At 39.5% G+C, this 25,727-nt stretch overlaps 1 protein-coding gene across 2 annotated transcripts in view; it reads right to left on the bottom strand.

The window, feature by feature from the left end:
* The window catches only part of CACNA1C (calcium voltage-gated channel subunit alpha1 C), a 476,564-nt gene that overhangs the window by 164,049 nt on the left and 286,788 nt on the right, over positions 1 to 25,727 (bottom strand). For both annotated transcript variants that reach the window (XM_051784889.1, XM_051784890.1), the window contains exons 6-7: positions 9,079 to 9,240; positions 6,994 to 7,190 (exon numbers count right to left, since the gene is read on the bottom strand). In XM_051784889.1, the coding sequence (XP_051640849.1) occupies positions 6,994 to 7,190; positions 9,079 to 9,240 (359 nt within the window). The remainder of the gene's footprint in view (positions 1 to 6,993; positions 7,191 to 9,078; positions 9,241 to 25,727) is intronic.

The following is a 25,727-nucleotide window of genomic DNA, read 5'->3' as shown; positions in this document are numbered from 1 at the left end:
AAGCCCATAATAATGGACCCATTCTCTTTGCAAGCAGGAAAGACTTACTATTCATAGTAAGATTGGTGATGGTTCAGTTGCATTGCCCTCTGCCTTGAAAACAAGACATTGAAACAAGTTAAACTCAAAATAAACATGAATTTTATAAATAGTTCTAGACACACAACTTGTGTCCTGACCTTGGGCATATTCCCTTGTCTTTTTCTTTCCCAGGATCTAGATAATGAACAGAAGTCTGTTATTTGTGAATTTGTCTGGTGGATATATGTCCAAATCTAACAACTCTGAAGACAATTTTTTCAGAAGGCAACAATCATCAGTTCTGACAAAACTGGTAGTAGGACCCAAGCAGTGAACTCACAAACAGAGGTACTCAAAATCCTAAGTCAAATAAAAGTGTCCCGGTAGCTTAGCTCCTAATTTTATAGTTCTGGGATAAAAGATTAAAATCAAAAAAAGGTCTCTGTGGTAATCAGACAGCAGCAATTAGGAAACAGTCTAAAGAAGAACACAAGAAGAAGGAATAGAGAAAGGGCAACAGAAAGACAGGGCTATTAAAGAGGTCCTTCCCACGCAGGAGCACTGGGCAGAGGGTCTCTGTTAATACCTCCCCGTAACCAATGCCAAACCCCTTATTTTTAACTGAGAGTTTCTTTCCATATAGAGGAAGGGGGCTGAGAAGTCCAAAGCAGAGTTCTGAAGGTCTCATAAAAACTTCATTTCACACAATAAGTGCATGAACAAATGTTCAGCAGCAGGTTTTTGTGGCAGATGCCAATGAGTAAGTCACTGCTCTTACTCACTTCCAAGGCAGTGGGACAGGCAACCATGACAGTTGCATGTGCAGTTGTTTGTGAAGAAAAGGAAAACAGATTTAGGTCAGCATTTATGCAAACTATGTGTGGAAACTGCTTTTTTTCAGTGCATTAATGCTGTGGCCCTTCAGAGCTCTGAACTGTGGGCCCTCTCCCCCTGCCCACCACTGTCACAGCCAGTGGAGATGAAATAACCTCTGCAGTCACAGTGATGGGCTGCTCATACTTGCATGCTTATTCTTTGTAAATTTTTCACATCCATGCAAACCTCTGCCAAAAAGATGATTAAAAAACCTCAACCCCACAACAATAAAAGCCCAGCATTTTCTTGGAGGGGTGGGGGGTGGGTGGGGAAATAAACGCCATGGAAACATGTAGACAGATATATTCTTAGAATCAGATCATTCTCTTTTGTGGAAAGCCTTACTAATTCAAGCCTAAGTGCTGCAAGAATAAAGGGTTAGAAGGAAAAACACAGCTGGTGAAAATTGGGGGTTGCAGCTCTGCTTTTAATGTCTTCCACTTTGTGGCAATATCTGTGTATTTCTCACATCTTCCTCATTGGCTGCAATGGGCTGGGGGAGGAGGGGTGAGAAAAGCTCACAAGATCTGTCAGTGCTGTCAGCAAAGTAAATTACTTCTGTTGTTCAATTTGTTCCATTTTGATTTCATGATGGGAATTGTAAGGGTGACTTTAAGCCCCTGTTTCAAGCCAATTTAATGACTCTTGAAAGCACGATCTCACAGATTCAGAGATGGAGGGATCTTCTGGGACAGCCTGTTTAACCCACTGCATCTATATATGCTATTCTGTGCTGCCCACTGAGTCTCTCACTACAGTGTAGTGGCTCCACTGCACTGCTGTAGACCACTAACACATTTTCTTCCCTATGGTCTGGGAAAGCCTAACAAGGATTTTTTCAGTTAAATCTGAGTGATTTAACTATGCACCAATCTGGGCATTTCTTCCAGGGACAGGTTAGTGCCCTGGATCTCATCCAGACTTGGCCTTAGTCCATCTATAATAATACCACAGTCTTTAGTTTACAGTTAGAGCCTTGAGGTAAACTGTTCCTGGAGGCACTGCATGTTATCGTTAGAGATATAACCAAGTATTCTGAAATGTTGTCCAAATGAAATGGGTCAAAGCCAATATTCTAAAATGATGGCAGGCTCAAGGCTGCTCATTATTAATAATCTTCAAGCAGATCAAGTAAAATTACTGGATCCTAGAAATCAAGCTGTAATGGGCAAGCAGAAAAACTCAGGACCAGGTTCTCCACTACCCAGCAGTAGGAACTGCCCAGTGCAACAACATATGGTTGTGTTTTGAAGTTTCTCTGTGCTCTGTTTTCATTTATAGGTACAACTGCTTAGATGCAGGGGAGTGGAGACACCAGGCACGTAAAACTGAGGCTGCAGTGGGCAGATTTGCATGCAGTGTCACAAGGCTCCAGCTGCAGAGAGCACATTTCACACAAAGATGAAAACCTTTCTAGAGGCAGGGCACTGTCCGAATTGTATTTAATTCAGAAGTGAAGCTTCCCCTGAAGGACAATAACAAACTGATTAAAAATAATTAAAAAGAAGCCCTATTAAGGAAGGTTGAAAGAACTGAATCTGTTCAGATTAGAAAAAGATTAAGGGAAGACGACAAATGCCTAAAAATACTTAAACAGGATGTTATAAACTGCTCAGGAATTAATTTTCCTCCTTAGTCAACAAGACAATACGAAATAAGGGACTGCAGCAGAGACTGATCACAAAGTACTAAATGACTTAATTTGTAACATTTGGATTTGCATCTGCTGCAGGAAGTTTCAAAGACTGAGGGGTCTTCAGAAACGGGCCTTGGTGCCTGCACAGAGCAAGCTGCTAATGCTGGCTGATCATACATTAAGGAGAGTTTTGAGAGTAATAACCTCAATCCTTCTACAATGCATATGAAAAATTATAATGTGGCATAAGAGGTGCCTGTCTACTCAAATGATTCTGTGAACTGACTGCACATGAGACAAAGCTGCCTGGCATTTATACTGGGACATAAGTAAACCTGGTAAGACTGAGGCAGTGTAGGAAATGTGTTTCTACAAACACTTAACACTCCCTTTAACAAAGATCAATTCTTCAGTGAAGAGTCAACAAGGTTGTTTAGCACGGATTTTCATCCTGTCCAATATAGTTATTTCACATTAAAAATTTGGCTCCTTTTAAGTAATTATCCTGTCTTACATGATAGCAGTGTCAAATTGTTTTCCCTAGCATTTTTCTTTCACATTTCAAAAGAAAACAATCCACTCACAAGTCTTATCTGCTAAGTGAGAGAGGAGATTGGAAGTGTATTGATCTTAGTGATGTCAAGTCCTTCTAGGGAATAAAAGTTTATTGCTTTCCTGTCTCTGATTATCTTTTTGTGAAGATGTGGATCACAAGCTGGGAAACACTACTACTCCATGGGAGAGGAGACAGGTTTCACTATATAGGTTAAAAACCTACACAGGGAAGCATGAACAAAGAAGCAGGAAACTGAAGATAAAAATTTGAAGAGTTATTAAGTGGATTAGGAGTCCAGGGCTTGTGGAGGGTCATACAGCTTTGTAACTTTCAAACAGGCAGGTTTAACCTTGCAAAGTGTGGCAAATGACAGACATAGGTTTCATGAAATGACCACTGTATTTTTCAGGGTAACATGCTAAAATGTTCTAAGCTCCCTCCATTCCCACTGAGAGGAATGCAGAGATCTAGGTATCCTTCAAAAATTACTTTTTGGGAAATAAGAAGTTATAATTGAAAAGCACTTATAGAAAAGTTCAAAGCAAGGGTATTGCTCCATCGTTTAAACACTTCCAGCCAAGTAATTCAGCCCAGAGCTTTATCTGTTGTTCTGCTGAATTTTAGGTCAGGCACATATTTTCAGATTTAAGAAGGGAGCAAAGAAAACTCCCCACATCCACATATATGCCCTTGGAAGACTATCTCAACAGATACCAAGGACCTGATTAGGCATCTGTGAGTCCTCGTGTTGTATTGTAACTGGGTGTGGAAAATCTCCACAGCATGATCAAGATTTTGCAAAATAAAAAGTGAGATCCTGACCTTTCGAAATTAATGAGAATTTTGCCATTGAACCCAGCAGGACCCCAGATTCAAACCTAGTTATCTACCCTGAACTGCAGAGGAGCTAAGAACTTGACAGTCTGCTTGAACTTTGAATGCTCAGCACTTTTAAATATTAATTCATTAGCTTACATCCTTAAGTTTAATGAATGACCTCTGAAAATCATCACCTAAATTTTTTGTTCGCAAAACTGATTTGCAGACAAAATTTTCTTATACTGTTCTTTAATCTGTGCTTTCAGTGTCAAATGGACAACAAACTCTACCTCAGGAGGTAGTTGGAGAGAAAGGACCTTTAAGTCTGGATTTCTAACTTAATTAACTGTCCAGATTTATTGTCTTATAAAGCAAATTTTAATTTCCATGACCTCACTGTGGATCCAAATCTTTCAGAGTTATCTACTTGAGAAGAGCCTCCTATCTCTGCACTCCTGTGGAGATGCATTCCCCAGTGGGTCGTCTATGTCAAGTCCACTCTGGCCAAAAAGATAAAGGAGGGGGAGGAGAGTTGTGTACGAGCCAGGCTGCACTGAGGAAACAGTGGCTCACACTGACTTTAAGACAGATACTTGTATCCTACCTCACTTACTAAAATTCTTCTGTCACTTTCAGAAAATGAAATGCTTCGTCTTCTCTATTCTTTGCTATCCAGAAGTCACAAAGGTTTCAAATTGCAATAGATGTGGCTTGAACTTACATGAAATTACAGTGTGAATGTTTAGAGACTGTTCCTACCTATAAATATTAACAGGACAGTCCTTCTCGTAGGTGTGCCCTGTAGTAAGTGCCCAATCAACACCTGCCCCCAGAGTAGCACAGACCCCTCTGCAGAAGGAAATACACATCCCATCTCAGATACCTTCTTTACCAGATGGCAAGCACTGATCAGACTTGACTTCTATCTGCTTCTTCAACACAGCACAAAGAGACAAAAGTCCCATGGGGCAATAGTACTCTAAGGATTGCTTACAGCCCCATAACCGAGTATGTCTGCCAGCTCAGGTGTTTACTCAAACTTTGTATTTCAAGTCTTTAAGCGTTAGGTAATGTTTCTCTTCTTTGCAACCTAAATTTCCTCCTCTTCCATTACTGAAATTTTTTTCTGCAGTGCTAACTCTTATCTTTTGTAGTCTTTTCCAGGAATAACTGGGAACTGATGATAACAACTATTTCTTTTGTTTCCAAAGCAAGCATTCTACCAAAGCCATAATCTAAGAGGCTAACTATATGGATGCCCCTAAAAATAATGAACATCAATCTGTATTAATTGCAGGTCTAATTTCATCATACTGTCCCTAAATAAAAAAAGAACAGCTCAGGAAATCAGTTAAAAAAGCTGTCTGAATACCATCTAAAACCCAGGTTGGTGCAGGGACACCCTAAAAATCAGACTGTCAGCACAGTCACATTAGAAAATCACTTGGCAGTGAGTTTATGCTTTTGGCACCTGTTAATAGATAACTGATAACTGAGTTCTGCATGATTTATAGCCAGCCATGAAAATGACAAATGGGTCCAAAAGGGTGGGAATTGGAATGGTCTTTCATAGCTTGTGGCTTTGGAGAAACTGATGATAGCTCGTGGACAGGTTTCACAATTCTAAATGGTATACACAGCCAAAACTATTTTTACGTTTATCTGATACCTTTGACTCTCTTCTATTTCCCCTGTACTACCTATAAATTCTCTCACTCACACACAGGCTGGAGAAATGTGAGCTAGGTGTGACAAGAAGACAGGTATATTATATATAGCCATAGCTGAGCTGTGCAGCAGTTTCACTCTCTTCCTTTTCTGACTTCTGTTCTTCTTCATCATTTTATTAATCTATACCCTCTTTTCAAGTAAAGGCAATATTTGTGCTCTGAGACCCAGACTCCCCTTGTGGTTTGATCTCTGCCCTTTATCTCAGGCATTAGAAGGAAGCTAGAGTCACAATTCTAATCTAAACTTATGAGGACAAAGAGACAACTTCTAGCTGTTCCAAACAGAGACCATCTATTGCAGATAAGTTAAATCTTCAAAGGGAAATCTCGTAAACTCTAAATCACTGCTGGGTAGAAGACAGCTTCAGACTCATGTTTAAGAGAGAAGCTGATGCTGATTAACAGTGCAAGCTGCCTCAGTCCAGATTATCCTTCTGTGTGCTTTGGGTCTTGAGTTAAGTTGCATCATGCATTGTAGCACATCCTACCATCTTGGAGAACCACATCTCGTGATGTGCCAGTCTTCCAAGTTAGTGAGAGCCTTTTAGAGATGGGGCTGTGTGAGAATTACATTCCTGGACCACAGCTTGCTGCTGCAAAAGCTGATGGCAAGATCTGAATCCAGAAACACGTTTGTATATGGTTTACAACTGAAGGCTAAATATGATTTTAACTCCTGTAGTATAATTGTATTGTAATAAATTTCCCAATATATTAGGAATTAAAAGGTACAAACTAAAGCAACTGAGATGCCCAGAATTAAGGTACAGGACAAGATGGGACACCATTTAGATTAAAGATAATATCATGTTTTGGCTAAACATGTAATCATGATTGATACCAGTATCATAGTTAATAGCATTAGAATAAATTCTTCTATGATTAAAGTCATAATCATAAGAAGTGCTGGAATTTGTGAGGCCTTTCTTATAAAACCTACAAGTTGATCAGTGTAGTGCCTTTGTAACACAAATGCCACAGGTAGAGCACACGGTTATCTGTCACAAATACTTCTACATCAGTAATCTGGAGATGTATGAGATATTTCACTCCTGCAGAGAGGGTCTTTACATGACTTCCTGCTCAACAAAGGTACATTTCAAATCTTCAAATCAATAAGCCACTTGCCTCTTTCAAAATTAAAATATCAACGGAAAGTCAACATTTATGTTTGATTTAATTGCACCAGATAAACCTTCCCATTTTACCTAATAATATGCTGAGTTAATTAAAGCTCCATGCTAGCAACCATGCCTTCACTGTACAGAGCAAGCAAGAAAGCCAAAGCCCCCAAGTTTCCACATAGCTGTAAGCACACGAGCAGGACTTTCAGCTTATCATTTTCGGATACGTACCCAGTAGAGCACATCTGTCCAGCCCTCCATCGTGATGCACTGAAACACTGTCAGCATGGCAAAAGCAAAATTGTCAAAGTTCGTGATGCCATGTTTAGGTCCCTCCCAGCCTGCCTTGCACTCCGTGCCGTTCTGGCACTGCCGCCCGTGCGCAGACTGGGGGGCACAGGGAGACGGGTCGTCTTCTGCAGGTGTATCTTGAAGGAGAGAAGGGGGGGAAAAAGGAGATAAAGAGAAAGAATTGCCACTGGACCCACCATGAAGGATATCTGATTTTAACATACATTTTGCAGTGAGTTTGACAGATTTCTCAGGAATACACGAGCGACTGCTGGCTGTTGTGCTTCACTTTCTTTTTGTAAAAAAAAATAGCGAAGCTGTCAAATTTTAGAGGCAAAACAGAGATGGACTTTTTTTTCAAAGCATACCCTCCTATGAGAAAGAAGTCACGCTTTTCAACATGAGAGGGAATGTTAGACCAAGTCTATTATGTTTCATTAGGCTGCACGTTGTGACCATAATGGCAGCGTGTTCATTCCGCAGTCACCCGGCATCCGGGTTAACCTTGGAAGGGAAGTGCAGCACTGATGGCCATTCTGTTGAAGGAGGCTGAGCCCCTGCAGCACACAGGCTTCAGTGCTCTGGAGACAAGATGATATGGCACTGGGCCACTGCTGAATTAGAGCAGAGAGCATCTGGAGCTCTGCTCTTCTGGAGTTTAGAAGCTGTGTGGCATTTTATCAGTAGCCCAGTGGCACTCAGAAACTCTATAAGGCAGTTGCTTGATTATCGATCCCTTATTCTGTACAGATGTTTTCAGAGATCTGAGAACCCATACAACAAGCCAAACTGAATGCTTTTGTATATGAAAAATGCCACAGAAAACATTTTTATAATCACAAAAACTTCTGCAATATTCTTTTAAAAATATATGGATTTCAGATCTTAAGGCTACATTTTTAACAGATGCAGGTATGTATGTGTAGGGGAGCAGGTAATTATGTTTGTTTCACATCTTATATGGTAAACAATTTAATTTTCTGAAAGTTATGATCATATTCTGATCATTAAAGAATGCCACAAACAGTAATATTAGAATTAGATGCCATAATGTAAATATTTCCAGACAGAATGGAGAAAGATATGCACACTTTAAAATGTAAACCAGAGCGACAATTCATTATACTTCTAACATCATTTCCAGAAAATGAAATCTGCCAACATTATAAAAGCAGAAAATACAGAACTTCTGAAACAATTTCCTGCTGTAAAATATAAAATATTTTCTTAGTTATGAGTTGCTCTGGGTCCTAGGCATTAGCACCCACCACCACATGAGAAATCGATGCTGTTCAAGTTCAACAAATCAAATGAAAAAGAGCAGATGGTTAGATGAGTGAGTGACAATGCAATTGAACTACTTTGAAATGGGAATATTTCTTTCTGTAAATAATTTGAAAGTTCTTTCCTGATGGATTTGATGCAAAAATTTTCTTCTCATTAATATAATTTTGTTTTCTTTCTAGCTCCATTTCTAACCACAGCCACGGTCTATGACTAAAACAAAGGTACAGCTTTGAATTATATATTCCTTTACAATGATACTGGTTTAAAACAAAGATGTATTTGTGTATGAGATTAATAATAAAATATATGAGTTTTAAATTTCTGTGATGCCATGTCATCTGTAGCTCAGTCTGCTAATGATGAAATTATCACTATTTTAGTGTTGCTTGAGCCTCTGGGAGATTTGTTAAAGAACTCAGGTTGGCTTGTTGTGCCAAGGGTCCACATTAAAAAGTCCATGGCTCTGTTTAGCAGGAATCAATAGCTTTGCATGTAGCCTTTACAGACAGGCCAGTAGCTGAGTGGTCAAGATGAGGAAGCTAAACTGTCACCATTGCAGTCTCTCTGCATCACAGGGGATTCATATCCAAGAAGCAGAACAGAGGAGCCACCCCTGTGTAACCCCAAACAGGCAGTGAGCAATAGCCACCCATCTCCTGTGACAGCACAAATGCTCCATTACTTATGGGAAAAGCCTCCCTCCAAAAATCTTTGTACATGTGTACGTGTTCCCCTTACCTATCAGTCCCCCTTGCACATGGTAGCAGGTCTTATGCATCTTCCCCATGAATAACTCCAGTCCAATGATGGCATAGATAATAATGACAAACAGCACCAGCAGGGCAATATGCAACAAAGGGACCATGGCCTTGATAATGGAATTTAAAACCACCTGGAGACCTGCAGAGAGAACAGAAGGAAGCACTTATCAGCAAGAGAACAAAATTTAGAGAGGCTATAAATTGCACAGTAGTATGTCAGTTTTATTTCATTCCCCCTCCCCTGAACTCATTATCTTGATGATGTAAAGATGTACATTCACAGATCAACTCCCTCCAGAAGTTCCCCAGCATTCCATAAATTTACGATTTTGGTCTAGATCACAGACTAAAGTAAAGCTTACTTTAGATAAGATATTAACTTACCTGTCACCGAAATACCACCTCCCTGGGGAGGGAATATATTAGCTGTTTTGCCTATTCATGAAAAACATGCCTAAGGTGTTCCACACACAGTACTGGGGAGAGCTAAAGTATGGGGAAAACAAAGTACAACCAGAACTGAAGTGGGACAAGAACTGTGAGACACACAGCAAATGTTGGGGTGCCACAGAGTTGCACTCCGGAGCATGGGGAGAGATGACAAACTGAAGTCACATCCCTACTTTGATTCTGGGTTCCTGCAGAAGTCAAGAAAGTCCCAGGCAGAGCCTGAGACGCTGAAGGACCACCAAACCCACACTTAGTGAGAGCTCCCAGCCTTCTGAGGATCGCCCTCTGCTCCACATCCCCCTCACCTTACTTCAGTCTCAACAGAGGGAGAGTCAGAATCAGCAGTGTTGGTTTTGCTCCGAGGATTAGGGATCACTTTTTAACAGAGGTTGTCCAGAAAGAGGTATGAATAAAATATTATTACATGACTGTTGTTAAGGCATGAAACTGTTAGAAGTCCTAATCATGAGGAAGCCAAACATTTCCAGAATGGGAAGGTGACTTGCCACCAAGTTTTCTGAAGCACTAAGCAGCTGCACCCTCACATGCACTGGACTCAAGCTGCAGATTCATGTGCTTCTCTCTGTCTCCTTCTCCTCATTTTGTAAAACCAGAATAATAAAGCCAGCCTCATAAGCCTTTAGTAAGGATTTGCATTTACAAATGTCTTAAAGTTGTTATCACTGGTAGCAATGATGGCAACCACTGTCACTGGCAAGTTATTAATGCTGGAAGTATTGAGAGACCTCTGGAACTCTATAGTCTACAAATAGCCACACCAGAACAATTACGAGCTCATGATTTTGCAATGACTGAGAGCCAGAAGTCATTAATGTCTCCTGCAAATGCTGTCATCTCCTCAGAGAAGTTGATATTAGCTGTGATTTTTGAAAAATGTGATTCATGAGCTGTAAATGCCTGTTATACATCTGCCAAGAGAGTTTGCGATAACTATTAACTTTGAAAATCTATCATCTGAGATTTTCAATTTTTTTTTTTTTTTACTTTAAAAAAAAAGCCAACTAATTTAAATACTTTCTTATAAGGATGACACATCTCTTGACAAGCACTTTCACTTGTAGGCAATCCACTTGTCAATTCACAGCTAAGGCTGAGACTGCGTTTGCTCCTCAGCCTTGATGGAACACAGCAGAAACCATCAAAGGTGGCATCAGCTGCCCGGCCAGCAAGATCAACTCACTGCCTGCTGGCAACCCAGAGCTGGGTACTAACATCCCTCTAGTCAGAACATGTTTTCAGGTTTCTACAGTCAGTTCAGATATATGTTAATGGTCATGCTGCTACCCAAAGGGAGAGATGTTCAGCATGAAACATTCTGGCTTTCACAAACTGATTCTTACATGAAGTACATTACTGGTGGGATCAAAACATCCCGTTCAAGAATGGGCCTCTTTGCTTGCTCAGTTGCCTCTGGGTACTCCTCTGGGTAAGCAATGCCTCTGGAGGAAACAGAAATTGCTGTACTTACATGAGGCAGCCAAGCTTTTCCTCTAGATGTTCACATCGTTCAGTCTACTAATTCTAAACACGTACAGAAAACATCACTCCAATTCTTTATATCAGTCAGGAATGTCACATTCACTAGAAAATCAAAACACTGTCCCATCTACTTCCAAAAAATGTCAACAATACAAGAAAGTTAAAAGACTACAGATGGCTACAAACCTGAAGAAAAAACCCCAAAACTTTGCAGGTTGAAATATTTGTAGCTTCAAACAAATCTACACAAAAGCAAATAAAGGCCTCCCTTTTTAGTGATTTTAGTGGAGTCTTGTTAATCCAATATGTAGCCAAGATTACGAGGTTAAGAGTTCTAATACCAGCTCTTATGTAATTTACCCTTAATTATTATCATTAATTGATTTATTATGCATCATAGGACATACCCGGTACTCTTGAGAGGGTACCGAGAATAGACAAAAAGATGAACAAAAAAGCTCTCTCATTTTAAATACAGCTTCATTATCACTCACTTCATAAAAGTGCTTCAGCTACTACAGATGTCCAGAGAAGATAATATCTGCACAAATCAATGCCCCTTGTGTTAACAAAGCAGTACTTGTGAAATCAAAGGCTTGCACCATAAACATGAGATGACAAGGTGTTTAGGCAGTCAAGGGGAACAGGTACCATCAGAAGATGTACAGGACCTCCAGCCAGCTTAATTAGAGAAAATCTTCTTGAGGATAATAAACCAGCTTTGAAGAGGAGATGAGGTTCTGAATACTGTTAGCATGAACTGATGTGTGTGCTGTGCAGTGCTCCATTAGGGCAGCCTGTTTTCAAATCTTGATGATTCCAATAATTAGCAAGCTTAAATACATTACCATTAAAGTATTCAGAGAGAAAAAGTTAAAAAAATACTAACTATGCAGCAACTTGGGAAGTGTCCTCAGAAGATGTAATGTATGCTACTTGTGGAAGGGCAAGAGATACATGCACATCACCAAACTCCCTGCATTGTTGTCAAGCTTATTGCTGCAATACAGGTACTGCCTGTAAATTACTTTATTCTCACTTAAGCAGCCACTTGCAACACGAGTACCTGTTGCAAGGAATGGTATGAGGAATCCTGCCTAGAAAAGTCAGAATGCCCAGTCAGAAAAGGATTAAAGGAAGAGCCATGGGCAGGTGGAACAGAGAAACTTTTTTAATAAAAAAAAACTTCACATGCCTCAAACCATATCAAATCTATGTTCTGAAACCTGAGAGGTGCAGATCAGTGTCTGGGGATGATCACAGGCGTTTCTGATCAGAGTAAATGGAGGCAAATCATCCCTTTACAAGCAGCCACAAAAATTTTTTCTAACAAAAGGTGAGAATTCTACACACTTTTACAGGCTCTTTTCCCTGTGTAGAGAAAGAAAAGACAGCTCAGCTTCTAAAAGACTGATTTCTCTGACCCAACTCATACATGCTCTTAATCTTTGCAACGGTGCAACACGTAGGTATCACCCAACACGGGTGTTCACACCATTGCACATCTTTGCCATTTTTTTCTCACTTGTGGAGGAAAGGCTTGCACTCCTAGCAATGGGTTGTGCAGCTTATAATCGTAATTAAATCAGAGTGGTGACCTGATCAGACTGCCAAGCTGGCCTCTGGATTTCAAGGAGGTGATACCATTAACTGCCTTGTCACAGCAGAGCCAAATTTTTACAGTGTTGCTTTACCGGGGCTGGCAATGCCATCCTTGGCCAACCGTCAACACGGGGTCTTGACCTTAAGTCCTGACAAGCAAATATAAAAATAAATGGGTTTCAAATATTTGGCATTCTAAACGTAGTTACTCATTTGTGGAAGCTCTCTCCGTGTGCTAGACACTCTCCAGACATCTGTGAAGGTACAGCATCTGCTTTGAGGAGCTCACTCCAGGCTGGACACAGACATAACTGCACAGGGATTAGGGAGAGTGCTATGAAAGGGATTGTTTGCAGTTTTTAAGCCCAGGCTTTTCTTCTGTTAATAATTAAAGATCTTAAACAACTCGTAGTATTTATTTTAAAAGCACTTCAGTTTACCTTTAAAAAAAACCCCTCTTGGCTCAATTCTGTTGGCTGACACTGATTCCATAAATGTTTCAGCAAGCAAAACATGCTAGTGCCATTCCCCTGGCTTACAGAATTTAGCATTTATTTACACTGATAAAACATTTTAAATATTTATTACATGGGAAAAACATTGCTTTTTATACCAGGTCAAGCCCTTTTAGCCTCTAGAGGACTGCATCAACCCAAAGGTTTAGGATACAACTGGGGAGCAGGGAGACTAAGGAAGAAAGAAAAAAACCCCTTATACCAAGTAACACTGATCTCTCTCAAAGCTATGGGAAATACACTGTTGGGGGTGCTGCAGGTGTTTCAGAACTATTATATGATGCTATACTTTTCTCTCAGGAAGACAGTGATGCGAGGGGCTAGTTGCTGTCCCATCGATTCAGGCAGTTATTGAAGAATGTGCTTTATCTCTAAGCATGTAAGTGTCTGCACCTAAAGCAATGGGATTACCTACACACCCCGTTGTGTACTTACAAGCTTTTTTGGATTTCAACCAATGATCTGCAAGATGGCACCAAAAAAAAAAAGTGCACCAGACTCAGCTGCTAAAATGCACTTGGCGTTGTTGCATTGTGGAACATACCCAAGGAAACTAATGTTAGGTTGGTCTCAGAACTCATATTTGGGCCTTTCCAAGCACAGCTCTAACTCACATTTTTATGTGTCTTTAATTTTGGATCGGACCTGGTATGCTGGACAGGGCAGTTTCCTGTTCTCATCATTTTAGTGGTCCAGGTCTCAAGAGAAAGTGTATCCCAAGTCTATTCTTCCATTGGTTTTGCAGGGCTATATTTTGACTATCCCGTGGGGATGCCTGAATCATAAATATGAGCAGGGACAGTCTCATACAAATGACTACTTGAAAATGAGCAGGAAGAGAAGGGAAAGAAGAGGACTTTCAACCGCATCCATCCCTCCTCTGCCTCCTGATACACACACAAATACACATTTTCATACTTAAGCCAGTGCCAGGGGTGTGGGAGGTAATTATTTTTCTGCTAATATAGTTCAGAAGAAAACTACCACTTTCTGCAAGCAGGGAGGAAGCAGGGGAGGATTTGTGACTCAGCACAGTGCCTGACTCAGATCACTTCTGGGAACCACTCTTCAGTGACAGAGTTTATGCACCATTCCCAGCCAGGAGTGAGGCCTACCCACAAATCACAGTTATTTCTGACGATACACTGAGAGACTGCCACAACAGTTATCTGTATTTCCAAAGCACAAGCAATATAACCAGTAATATTCCCCAAAGTGGATGTTTATAATTTAATAAATGTAGACATCAGCTAAGAAAACTGAAAAATATTAAATATTCATAAATATGAAAGGTTTTATACCAATTTTAAAGCAAGCCTGGAGAACGTCAGACGGTTTTAGCACAAAAAGGTCAACAGTCGTGGCAAGATATCTTAGATAAGTACATCTGCAATGATTTGTGAGGGAAAACATGGAGGACTTTCTTCCCCAGTGTTACAAAAGGAACTCATATGACACAGTTCAGCTAAGGACAGCTGTACAATAACAGTTTGGGAAGGTAGTCCCTTTCTGTCTTGCTGGAGTCTCAAAATATTAGTAGCAGATTTCTAGATAAAGCAAATTCTGTGGGTGTAGTGCAGCATTCCTGGGGCTGCAGATGTCATTTCTATTTCAAGAATAATAGGGAAGCTCTTGGAATAGGAAGGAAAGGCACGACACAGGACAGAAAACTAGCTGAAGTGAAAAGAAAAAGGAAAGACATCTTTTTAAGCTGAATGGTGACTATTTTGGAGCAGGTAATGCCATATAAACATACACAAACATTGAATTCAAAACCATGTGCTGGAATGAATAGAAAAAGGAAAGTTTTGGCATCTGCTCACTCTGTTCTCACTCTTGCATTTTCAAACCATGTCTTCATTGACTTCCCAAACCGAAATACACACACAAAAGGAGACTCATACAAATGGGGATGTGTATGTGAACACAATTGCTTTATGTTTGCCAAGTCTTGCAATACCACCCTTGCCTCATCCTTTGAGGCGAGAAAGGAACAGCAGAACAAAAACAAAAGCCACAACAAAACCCAGCTCTTCCTTCTGGATCCTTTTCTCTTGGGAAGCAATTCATCTTAAGTATCCTCTGCTTGTCAGTGACCTAACTTAGACAGTCAAACAATACAGCTTGCCCTGAGCATGGTGGCCACACAGCCCCAGCTTTTGGCTGCCTGAGGAGGGTGGTTTGGATAAATGTACACACACTGGCTTAGGCATTTGGACTCTGCTGGAACAGACCTCTTCTACCACTCATACAAGCATCTCTCTCTCGTCCTGGGGGGCTTTTTTTAACAGCTTTTTGTTCAAAGTACATAAGCGTTGACTTTCTTATGAAGTTGCTTGATGATTAAAAGACCTCACTCATCTTTCCAGATCCAACACATTAGATAGCTCCTGCAAGCTCCACTTTATCCTCTAACCAGTTGATCTTAGCTCAGTTCAGCTGAAGATGAGGTCCAGGCAAGATCGTTAGACATTCAATTAAAAAAAAAAAAAAAGGAAGTGCCTCTCCCATGCAGCTACCTGCATATAGAGAAGGAGCATGGGGGTTATTTTGAGCAAAATCACAAATGAAGTCAAGTAATTTAACTTTGAGGCTCTTTTGAACAAAGAGCACAGCTTGTTGTAAAATAGTCTAATGAAGAGAGCAGGGACGATGAGGTCAAGTACTCACTGCCAGAGTGAGTACTTGACTTGTAAAGGGGGTAAAGATTGTACTTGACTTGTAAAGGGGACTTGTAAAGAGTGGTTGAAGGTAAGGCAGGTAAAGGGTGTGCAGGAGCCCTGGCAGTTTCTAGGCCAGCAAGGGTCAGCTGTCACCCTTTCCCAGGAAATAGCTTTGATTTTCTCCAGACAGGATGATCACGAACTGAGAAAACTGTTCTTGGGCCCATTGTAAAGGTTTTATCTATACTTAATCACTGTGAAGGATCACAAATAGGAAGAACTGTTCTTCACCCTTCCTAGAGCTATGCAAACCCAAGGACAGTTTGGCCTGAGGACTGCACCAGTTCTCAGTGAATTGACCCATCAGATTTCCACTTTTTTAATTGCTTCATTCTCAAGCACAGCTGTGACAGAGCACAGTTTTTCAAGCTCCAGTTCAAGAGGAAATTTTGGTCTAGTCCTGTGCCACTGGATTCAATCAGAAAACTTGTATAGGAATGTGGCAACATGAAGTACTGTCTTTAGTCTGGTCAAGTGAACATAAAGAACCCCTGAAACTGATAGTTAAATAACCTCTGAACTGAGATAAGGATGAGAAAGCTTTGTTTCAGGATGTTTGTTGTTGTTTGTACACACCTCTGAGAAATGACTACACACATTACTATGTCCTAAGGACATAATTTTCAAAACAAGGAGCTATGGACACCTGTAAGTGCTAAGGCATCATAGTAACAGAAATGGGCTCAAAGCACTTGGGTCTCAATTGTTTGAGTGGAGCACTAATAACTGTTGGCTTTCAACTGCCTTTGTAAAGTTTTCGAAATTTTTTACTGTTTATTCTCATAATTCCTGAATTATGTGGATGTTAATCTCCTTTCTGCATTATAAATAATAGAGTAGTTTAATTGTTTCAGGTTCTTCTTTAGATACTCTTTTTAACTCACCACCTGTGAAGAGGTTTAGAAAAGGTAAAAGCTTAAAAGTTAAAGAATGTTCACAGGGATTCTGCAAATATAAAAGTGCATCCAGGGATGATGATATTATAGTCTTGTAGTACATGGAGAAAAATATATTGATGGCAGAAATCAATCTTCTTGCAGGTTAAATGCTGCAACATATAAAAATTGACATACTCTGAGCTACACTAAGTTTTAACTTCTCATGAAAAAAGAATTACAAAAAAATTGGATAGAATTGCATAAATCCTAAAACTTTCTCCTTAGCTGGCTATCTGTGTAGAAGAGCAGCAATAAAGCCCTGGCAAAGAAAACTCATTCTACCTCTTAACTTGGGACAGTGCTTAATGGGCATAGATGGGACTGAGCTCTGGAGAGACACAGCATGACATTTTCTGGAGTATTTTGAGAACCTAAAAATAGGAAGCAACCCTGATCAGGTAATGAAAGAATTTATGCAAGCCACACAGTGTGTGATCAGTGCTGTGTTACTGCCTTGATGTATACTTTTGGTGTCTTTTTGTTTTCTTTTTAAACTACTGAAAATGTTGTTAATAAAAAGTGCATGGTATGACGTTAAAATCTTTTAAAAGACATGGCCAGACAAATCTGAGCAACTCTGACTCTTAGCTTTAAGAACAGAGAGTGGATTTAGGCACTTATCAAGTCAGTGGTTAATCAGTCCCATCTCAGAATGCCTAGAACTCCAGATTGCTTTCTTTTCCACACTAGTAAGACTGTTGTTTTTGATCTTTATAAACCTTATCAGACTTAAAACTCTGCTTGCACACATCAGCTAATAAAATGCTTTAGAGGAAAAAACACTTTCTGACATAAAAAGCAAAACCTCCTTTAGCTCACTAGGTAGCTCCAGTATATTTGGACAGAAAAATTAATGGTTACAGTTCTCACAAATACATATTTGTCAGAAGAAAGAATGGTTCTTTATTGATATTTACTTCCTTTGTAACTTTCTTTACAACTTGAACAATTCAAAGATTTTTCTACAGATTGTGTATGTATTGCTAGAATGCACTGAAAGTAAACATATATTTATTTTTAATTTCCTTTACATATAATAAGCTGTCTAGAGGGAATCATAAGGCTTTCCTGCTGCAATCTGAAGAGCTAAATTAAGTTCTTAACAGATACAGAAATCTACAAATATAAATCTGAGAGGAATTTGGCCCCCTTGAAGTAAAAGTAAAGTGAAATCATGATAGCCTGGAATGTGAAAAGCAAAAGGTGGGCTAAAGCTTGAGTTTAAATTTTCACTGCTCTTGTGAGAGCATGGGTGAGACTCAACAGTCTTTCATTTGGCAGTGCTTAGTATACACAACAGAACTGTTCGGTTTAAAACAAGCCTTTGTAAAGCTTGTGTATATGGATACATGGTCATGCTGGTTGGATCTCTGACCAAGACATCAAACCTGCTTAAAAGGGACTTCATCTTTTGGTAACTTTCAATACATATAGAAACCAATGTCCAGCAACGGCCTATGAGAAAACACCAGTTGCAGAAATGTGCTGAACAACAAGAAAAAACACTTATTACAGAAAAAAAAATCACCAAACCCAACAGCCAATGCAAAACAAGACAGAAATCTCAGCCAGGCTGCTAGTTTAGTGTGTTAACAGTAATAGAAAATAAATACCCCCAACAGATTATATTTCTAAGATATACAGCATTTGCTATGTCCCAGTTCTCACACCAGGCATGGACTAATGCCTTCAAAAAGGGGAGTCCTCTGCAAGAATGGTATCTGTAAGATGAGATGCTTGAAGAAAGTTTAGAGAGGAGAGGGAGAGGGAGAAGCAAAGGGAGAGGGAGAGGCAGAGGCAAAGGGAGAGAAGAGAGTAAGTCCTATGGAAAAAAGTGACAAAAATAGATTTTTTGAATCATTTTTTCTATTTCTTTTATCCATTCTGTCAAAAATGCTTTTGATATAAAACTGTTGAGCAGCTTTAGCATCACTGAAATAGAAAAAAAATTCTTTGCAGAGGGCTAGCAGATGTTTTCTGAATCATGATTGATGTGGTAGGGCAAACCAGCAGAAGATAATCTAAAACTGAAAAAATAAGAGGCATAGCTACTAAGACAACTCAGAAAAAAATAGTTGAAACAAAGGGCAAAACACATGTGGGATAGGTTACTGTTACATGTGTTAAACAGAAATTGGATTTGCTTCTGGAAAAAAGGGAGATTAAGAAAGATGTCTGATCTCCTTCCCTTTTCCCTGGCAGAAAGAAAACTTTGATAAAATTTTAACTGGGCAGGTTATGTGGGCTGTCATCTGTCTTTGGTCCATACTTCTCCATGATCAGAGTAGCAAATTATTTGTTCCATCAGTGAACATCTTAAGCAGAGAAAAGTTTATTAGCTTTTCATACCAGACAATCTCCTGGTGTTCTCAACTTGCACAGTAATACCAAGCAGATGTAACTCAGAAGGCAGCAGCTGATTTTGGAGAAATCTACATTAAAGAGAAGAGGGAAGGTCTCCAACAGATTTATTTAGCCACTGAAATTTTAAAATATTATTTCCTTATATTACCTCCCTCTCAATTCAGTGTTCTTTTGTTTTTTTCTTACTATAGCACTTATACAAGATGCCATATTATTACAAATTCAGATAATCACTGAAAAAAAATAATTCATTTGTAGACTTAAAATGCATTCACTGGTTGAGAGAATTATCTGACTGGTCCACTGCTCTGTGCTTTGCTGATATTTTGATAATTCTTTGTGAAAATCACAACAATGACTACAAGCATCTAATAATGCTTTTGGAAGGTCAGGACAAACTGAATTAATTCAAATAATGCCAGAATCATGGAACATCCATGTACAACCTTGTGTCCTGAGCAAAACCTATGAACTCTCTTGTGTCCCACTTCTGAGATGACTGCTACCCAGTGTGTGTTAGTCACACCTTTGAGAGAGGATGGAAAGAGAATGTTAAAAAGTCCCAACAGGTCAGTAACACATTAATAGCCATATAGGCACTTTAGAGAAAATGAACAAAGGACTTGAAATCGTTGCTTACAAGATCTTAAATTATTAAGCAATACAAAATTCAGCCAGTTGGAGTCAAAGTATGCATTTGGTGCAAGCTTGGGATGACATCAGATGCAGCAGAGATGTCATCTGGGAGAGAATGTGAGAAAAAAACCAGAGTAGATCATACTCTTACTATTTTGATGTGGAACAGCAATATCTTGCCTTGCCCATCATGGTGACAGTAACAGCCAGCAACTACAAGTGAGCAACAGGGAACCCAACACACTCCTGCTGATACCAGTTAGCTACAATCTGTATGGATGCTTCTGCTCCTTTATTGTCCAGACAAAAGCATATCTAAAGAACACAAACTATTCTTAGGAGACAGCAGATGGCATTCTTTGATTTTTCAGATGCTTTAGGACAAGCAATGTTGATGGCAGGGGCTCTGTCTCAGAGCCATGCCCTACACCCAGTTCTCTGAATGAGAACTCTGGGCATTACATGAAGAATGAAAAAAGGGAACTAGAAAAAAAGTCTGATCCATCCAGACCACTTCTGAAAAATCTCTTACTAAGCCGAGCTAGAATATTTTTATTATCTCCATGTCTGCTCTTTGATGTCAGAATGGGCTTTGTTCTCTTCATTTGGAAGGGACTGCCTGCACCCTGATGTGGTCCCACATTATGGTATTGGGATTTTTTGGTTGTGAAGACATGCTGAATAATCATGCCAGCATGCACAGTAATTGGTAGGATAAAGGCTGACACTGTTATTGGATACATTTGTAGTTAGTGTTATTTTTAAAAGAGCTACATAGCCAAGATCAAATAAATATTTCCCTGTTTTCACTGGCGTTCCTTAAATATGAGCAAAATCTTTATTACAGCAACAACGTGCCTCTGTGAGTAATCTTCTTTACCAAGATAAACCTCTTTTGGCTACATCAAGTTAACTTCTTCTGCCATAAATTACATCATTCTGTAGGTTGTACCTCTCAAGGAACAGTACTTTAGGTCCTGACTGTGTAACCCCTACTCACAGGAATGATCACCTACAGGAGATGCTATGCTAGAATCAAGTTACTCCCTTGAGTAATGGTGACCTAAGCAAATAAAGGACTTGCAAGCATGTGTAGAGTTTTAAGTTAACTATGAAGAAACAAACTTAATGAGGACATTTGGTTCAGACTGTTCTATCTTTTTTAATCCGCTCCCTTCCCATTTGTAATGAAAGCAAAACAAATTGGCCACTTGAGATTAAGAACAGCTAAGCAAGGACATGGGAAAGGTGGTGCAGCTTGTCCTCACATGCTGTATGTGCTGGAGAGATGGTACAGACAGTTAAGAAGTCTTGTTAAAGAATGAAGGAGAGCATCAGAAATCTGCCTGAGAGCACGTTTCCTACAGCTTCTAGAGCTCAAGAGAAAAGAAAGGAACTGGACTTGGCAAAACCTGACATTATTTAATGTAAAAAAAATGACGTTTGAGGCAGAACTGGAATTTGGAAGCCAAATTTTGCCTAAAGGTATTTGCAGCAGTTCCCCCTGTTGTCAAGTACCTTTATTCTCATAGGTTTGGTGGCAGTAAACTGCCAAGTATATTGTCTCCTCCAGCTTACTGTATTCTCTTGTTCCTACACACAAACCTTTCACAGGTGGGAAGCTTACATCAGGCCACTTCACCCATCTCCTCACCTTGAAAGCAGGATTTTCCACTGGTATGCAGTGACCACCATAACCTCACATGCATCAGAAGGGTAAATGTAAGCCCCTTGCTCCACCAGTGACAGTGAATAAATGCAAACCCTGTGCAAAACACATGACTGTCAACCACACTTTGCTAGAAACATACACATTGCAAAAGAAAATTGACTTTTTGACTGCCAGTTACCATTTCCTTAAAACTTAAGACTTAGCATGTGCTGTACAACATATAAAAACAGTCAATGGCTCACATTTCTTTGCCATATTCCAAAAGTACATGGTTCTCAAAAGAGATGTCATTTTGGATTTGTTGAATTCTCTGTGTTTATAACCTCAATTACATTATTTCCTCAACTATATGAGGTGTTATTTTCTTGCACAATGCAGAAAACAATGAGAAATTACAGTTGAAAAGTTCAACTGGGCAACGAAAAAAAACCAAAACACCCATATATCCCAAATGAAACCAGGTAATTGCATTGGAAGTGTTTTATTTCAACAGCTGCAAAATGGAATCATTGCAATAGACTGAGCTGTGCTGTCACAGTGGCTGGGAAGGTACTGCAGGTCAAGCAGGAGGGCAATTACAGGCCAGACAGTCAGGTGTTGGGGACAGAATAAGGCAAATGTCACCACTGCACACTGAGATACAGAGAGAGCCCAACAACATCTAGAGCTGTTCTAGGTCCTGTCGTCACGCTCCAGTAAGGTGGTTTGGCACACCCAAGTTGACACGGTGCTGTAACTGAGAACAGTGTATTTCCCCTGGGAAAGAACATTTGAGGGTAGTTAAAAATCACCATTTCAACCTCCCTTCTTTATTTGGTACAGGCAGGATGTAAGGTTCCAGGAGCACAGTGCCTGCAGCAGGAACTTGGCCCTCTGCGTGGTGCTTGATCCTTCTCTACTGGCCTAGCCTTCTGCACACACCAAGTGGAGAGGTTATGAGGATGTTTCAATCACATCCAAGTTCAATTTGGCTTCTGGAATAATTCAGGTTTACAAGGATTACACAAGAGAGAAAATATTATATCTGTTCCCCCCTGGTTAAGGACACTACCTCCAAATCAGCTCTGGTGGAAGATTAAGTCTTTGGCATAGTACCAGTTTCTAGCTCACAGCATCAAGAGGTCTTCTGATAGGCAATGAGCATCAACCCCCCATTTTTATAAATCATTCAAGAGGAGATTCAGAGTCCTGGAATCAAGGATGATATAGAGGAGTTGCATAGTTTTACATTAGGAGGATTACCATGGTGAGTCTGACGTGTCCCTGCTGTCCTGAACTCTGTAAGTTACTCTGTATTTTGCTACAGAAGTCCCTCTGTATTTTTCTTTCAGTGTATGGTATCTCTGAATTATGAAATTATACAGACAGAATTCCCCTATGATTTTAAATTATTAGATTACATCACATTCCTTAAAAAAGGGGAGGAAAAAATATTGCCAGTCTTACTGTTAAGAACAGTCATCACTGGAAAATGCAGACTACAGCCTAAACATCTTGTAAGCTTTTTAAAGCCTTTTGCTCTTACTTTTCCATAAAAAACCTGACCGTAATTTAATATGCAAAATGTACTTAGGCAGTGTCCCAGACAGAATAAAACTAGACAGAAATAAATCCAGTCCTATCACCCCTGGGACTTCCTTGCTTCATCTACACGCAATAATATGGCAAATTAATAACAAACACAACTGGATGACTTTGCCAATCCAGCATCTCTCAAAGGGGCAACACTTTCCTCATGCCCATAGAGGCAAGTTTACTCTGCCCATGGAGCCTTCAAGTTTATTTTTCTTCTCATCTTCATTGCTGTAAGTGGTGAATGTGGCATCATATATGTGGTCCTGAATGGTTCAGATCTATCAGGACATTGCAGGTAAAGGCAGGATACTTTACTACCTATTGCAAAGTTCAAAGAAACAGCTTGATTAATGCCAGAGAGTTTGGGATAAGGATGGAAGATGACTGTGGTAACAAGAAAACACTGCAAAGAAAATGGGGTAGAGAACACTGTGAAAAGAATGATAAATTTTAATAGATAAGAGCATTTTAGGGCAAATGAGAACTAATTGTAATGAGACAGACTAAAATCTAAAAATGTTTAAATTTTTCATTCACCTTGTCTGAAGGTGCCCAATTTTCTCATGAACTCAGAGTAATCATGGACTTCAACAGAAGTACCATTCCGAAAAATTAGTCACTCCAGTTAATTATTTAAATACATGTAAAGGTAGTCACCTCAAGGCATTCACACAGCAAAATTCTAGTCTTATTTCATTTTAACTAAAAAATGTACTCAGCCAGATACAAGCTGTTGTTTCACTAACAGAAAGACATTTCACTGTTGGGAGGAGGGTTTGGCTGAGGTTCTTTTGCTCATACCCTCTCTTTCCCAGTTACAGAATTGTTGCATCTCCCGTAGACCATGTAAGTGCTGGTGCTACACTGCCTTTGAGTGACTCTCCTGCTACAAGACTCCAGTGAAGCTTGAACACATCACAAGCTTAGCTATTTTTTGCTCTAAAAAATAATAATGATGGCAGGTTTTTGTTCTAGTGGAACAGGGAGTTTTCCCCTCCAGCTTTGGTAAGCATAACATGGTCTTCTGACCACATAAATCTGTGTTGTCAGCAGAGGAGCTCATTGAAAATACGAATACGGAGCACAGCATCCACTCAAGTTATATGGCTTCCAAATTGTCTAGAAGCAATTATTTCTGGCAAATATCAGATAGACAATAACCAGTGGCAACAATGTAGTTACATTAAGACAAAGTACAACATAAAGAGGATGAACAGCATGTATGAGGTGGTATAATTGAGCAGCACGAATAAAGGTGATAGAAATGGAATTTAATAAGTTGAAAGGGCGTGAGTTAGCATGCGTAGGAGTAACTGATTGCCCTTTCCAATATTCAGGAGTGATTTTCTTTTTTAATTGGATCATACTTCTTCATTGACGAATTGGATGCTTCTTTTTGCCCTCCTCAAGCACAAAACGTTTAAAACAAGTTTTAAAATATGTAATAACATAAAATTGAGAGAGAAGAGTAATCATCAGAAAACTTTTAGCACAAAAGTGTTGACTTGATTCTGTCCCTAGAAAGCTTTATAATGCTTTATACTCCTGCCAAAGGAGATTTGGGGTAATAGTTTCCAAGACAGTAAAGTGATTAAGTTTTGGTAGACATGCTGATTTTGCACTTGTCTACTTCTGTCCATCAAGGGAATTTTTTTCCTTCTCTCTCCTTTCTCAGACCAATATATTGATCTTAATGCCACATATTAAGATGAGTGTTCCAATGCACGTGTGAAGTTTTTCTTATAAGGAGACTGCTTTGGTACACCAGCAGCAAAGTGATTTCAGCAACTGAAATAAAGTATGCACTACAAGAACTATGTTAGTATGACAGTGACAGAATAGTTGAACAGTGAAATCTATCCTGTGTATCTATGATATAAAGTACTTAGGTCTAATTTTCAAAAGTGACCCACCACTGTGAAACCTAAATCATCCATGTGCTTTTGAAAATATTCAGCATTAGCTTACACATTAATGCCAGGCTAAACAGACTGAGTGTGGATCATTTTTCCAGAAGCAGTATGACTTCAAAAATAGTTGGGGGCTGGGAAAGAAAAGTTTGCTTAATTATCTCTTACACTTTATTTTTTTTCAAAAAGCAGTTGCAAGAACGGGATGAGAGCTGTGGGAAGTATCCAATCTACTGCTCTGCCATGCACCTCACATAGGCAAAAAAAACCTGTACTTCTCACTCAAAGAAAAAAGTTTTCCAGAAAAGAATTCAAACTACTTAAAAAAAAATCAAACCCAGAAAAAAATCCCAAACCAAACCCAGTCTATCCCTATGGCACTGCTTGGAAACGTGTAAATACTTAACACTATTTTTTGAAGTTGTACCCAAATACAGTGCCTTTGAAGGCTTATCCCATGATGCTACAATTGCTTTTTGTGACATGGGTAAAAAAATGTCTGTCTAATCTTTTAAACAAAATGTCCATCTTCTTCCTTATGACAAGTGGTCTTGTGAAAGTCCATATAACCACAAAGCATAAAAGCATCATCTGTTCTCTTAGAGATTATGAAATACTGATATGCCCACAACAGTCATCCAGATGTAGTCTTCAGGCTTTGTTGAATTCATAACCCCAAGCCCTTCTGATTTTAGGAGGCACTGAAATAATGTGGGGCCTCAGACCATTCAAGCCTAACAA

Source organism: Manacus candei, unplaced genomic scaffold (genome assembly GCF_025592945.1).
Source record: "Manacus candei isolate 608988 ecotype Guabito, Panama unplaced genomic scaffold, ASM2559294v1 h1tg000018l, whole genome shotgun sequence".
Lineage (NCBI taxonomy): Eukaryota > Metazoa > Chordata > Aves > Passeriformes > Pipridae > Manacus > Manacus candei.
This window is presented reverse-complemented; position numbering and strand designations above follow the sequence as displayed.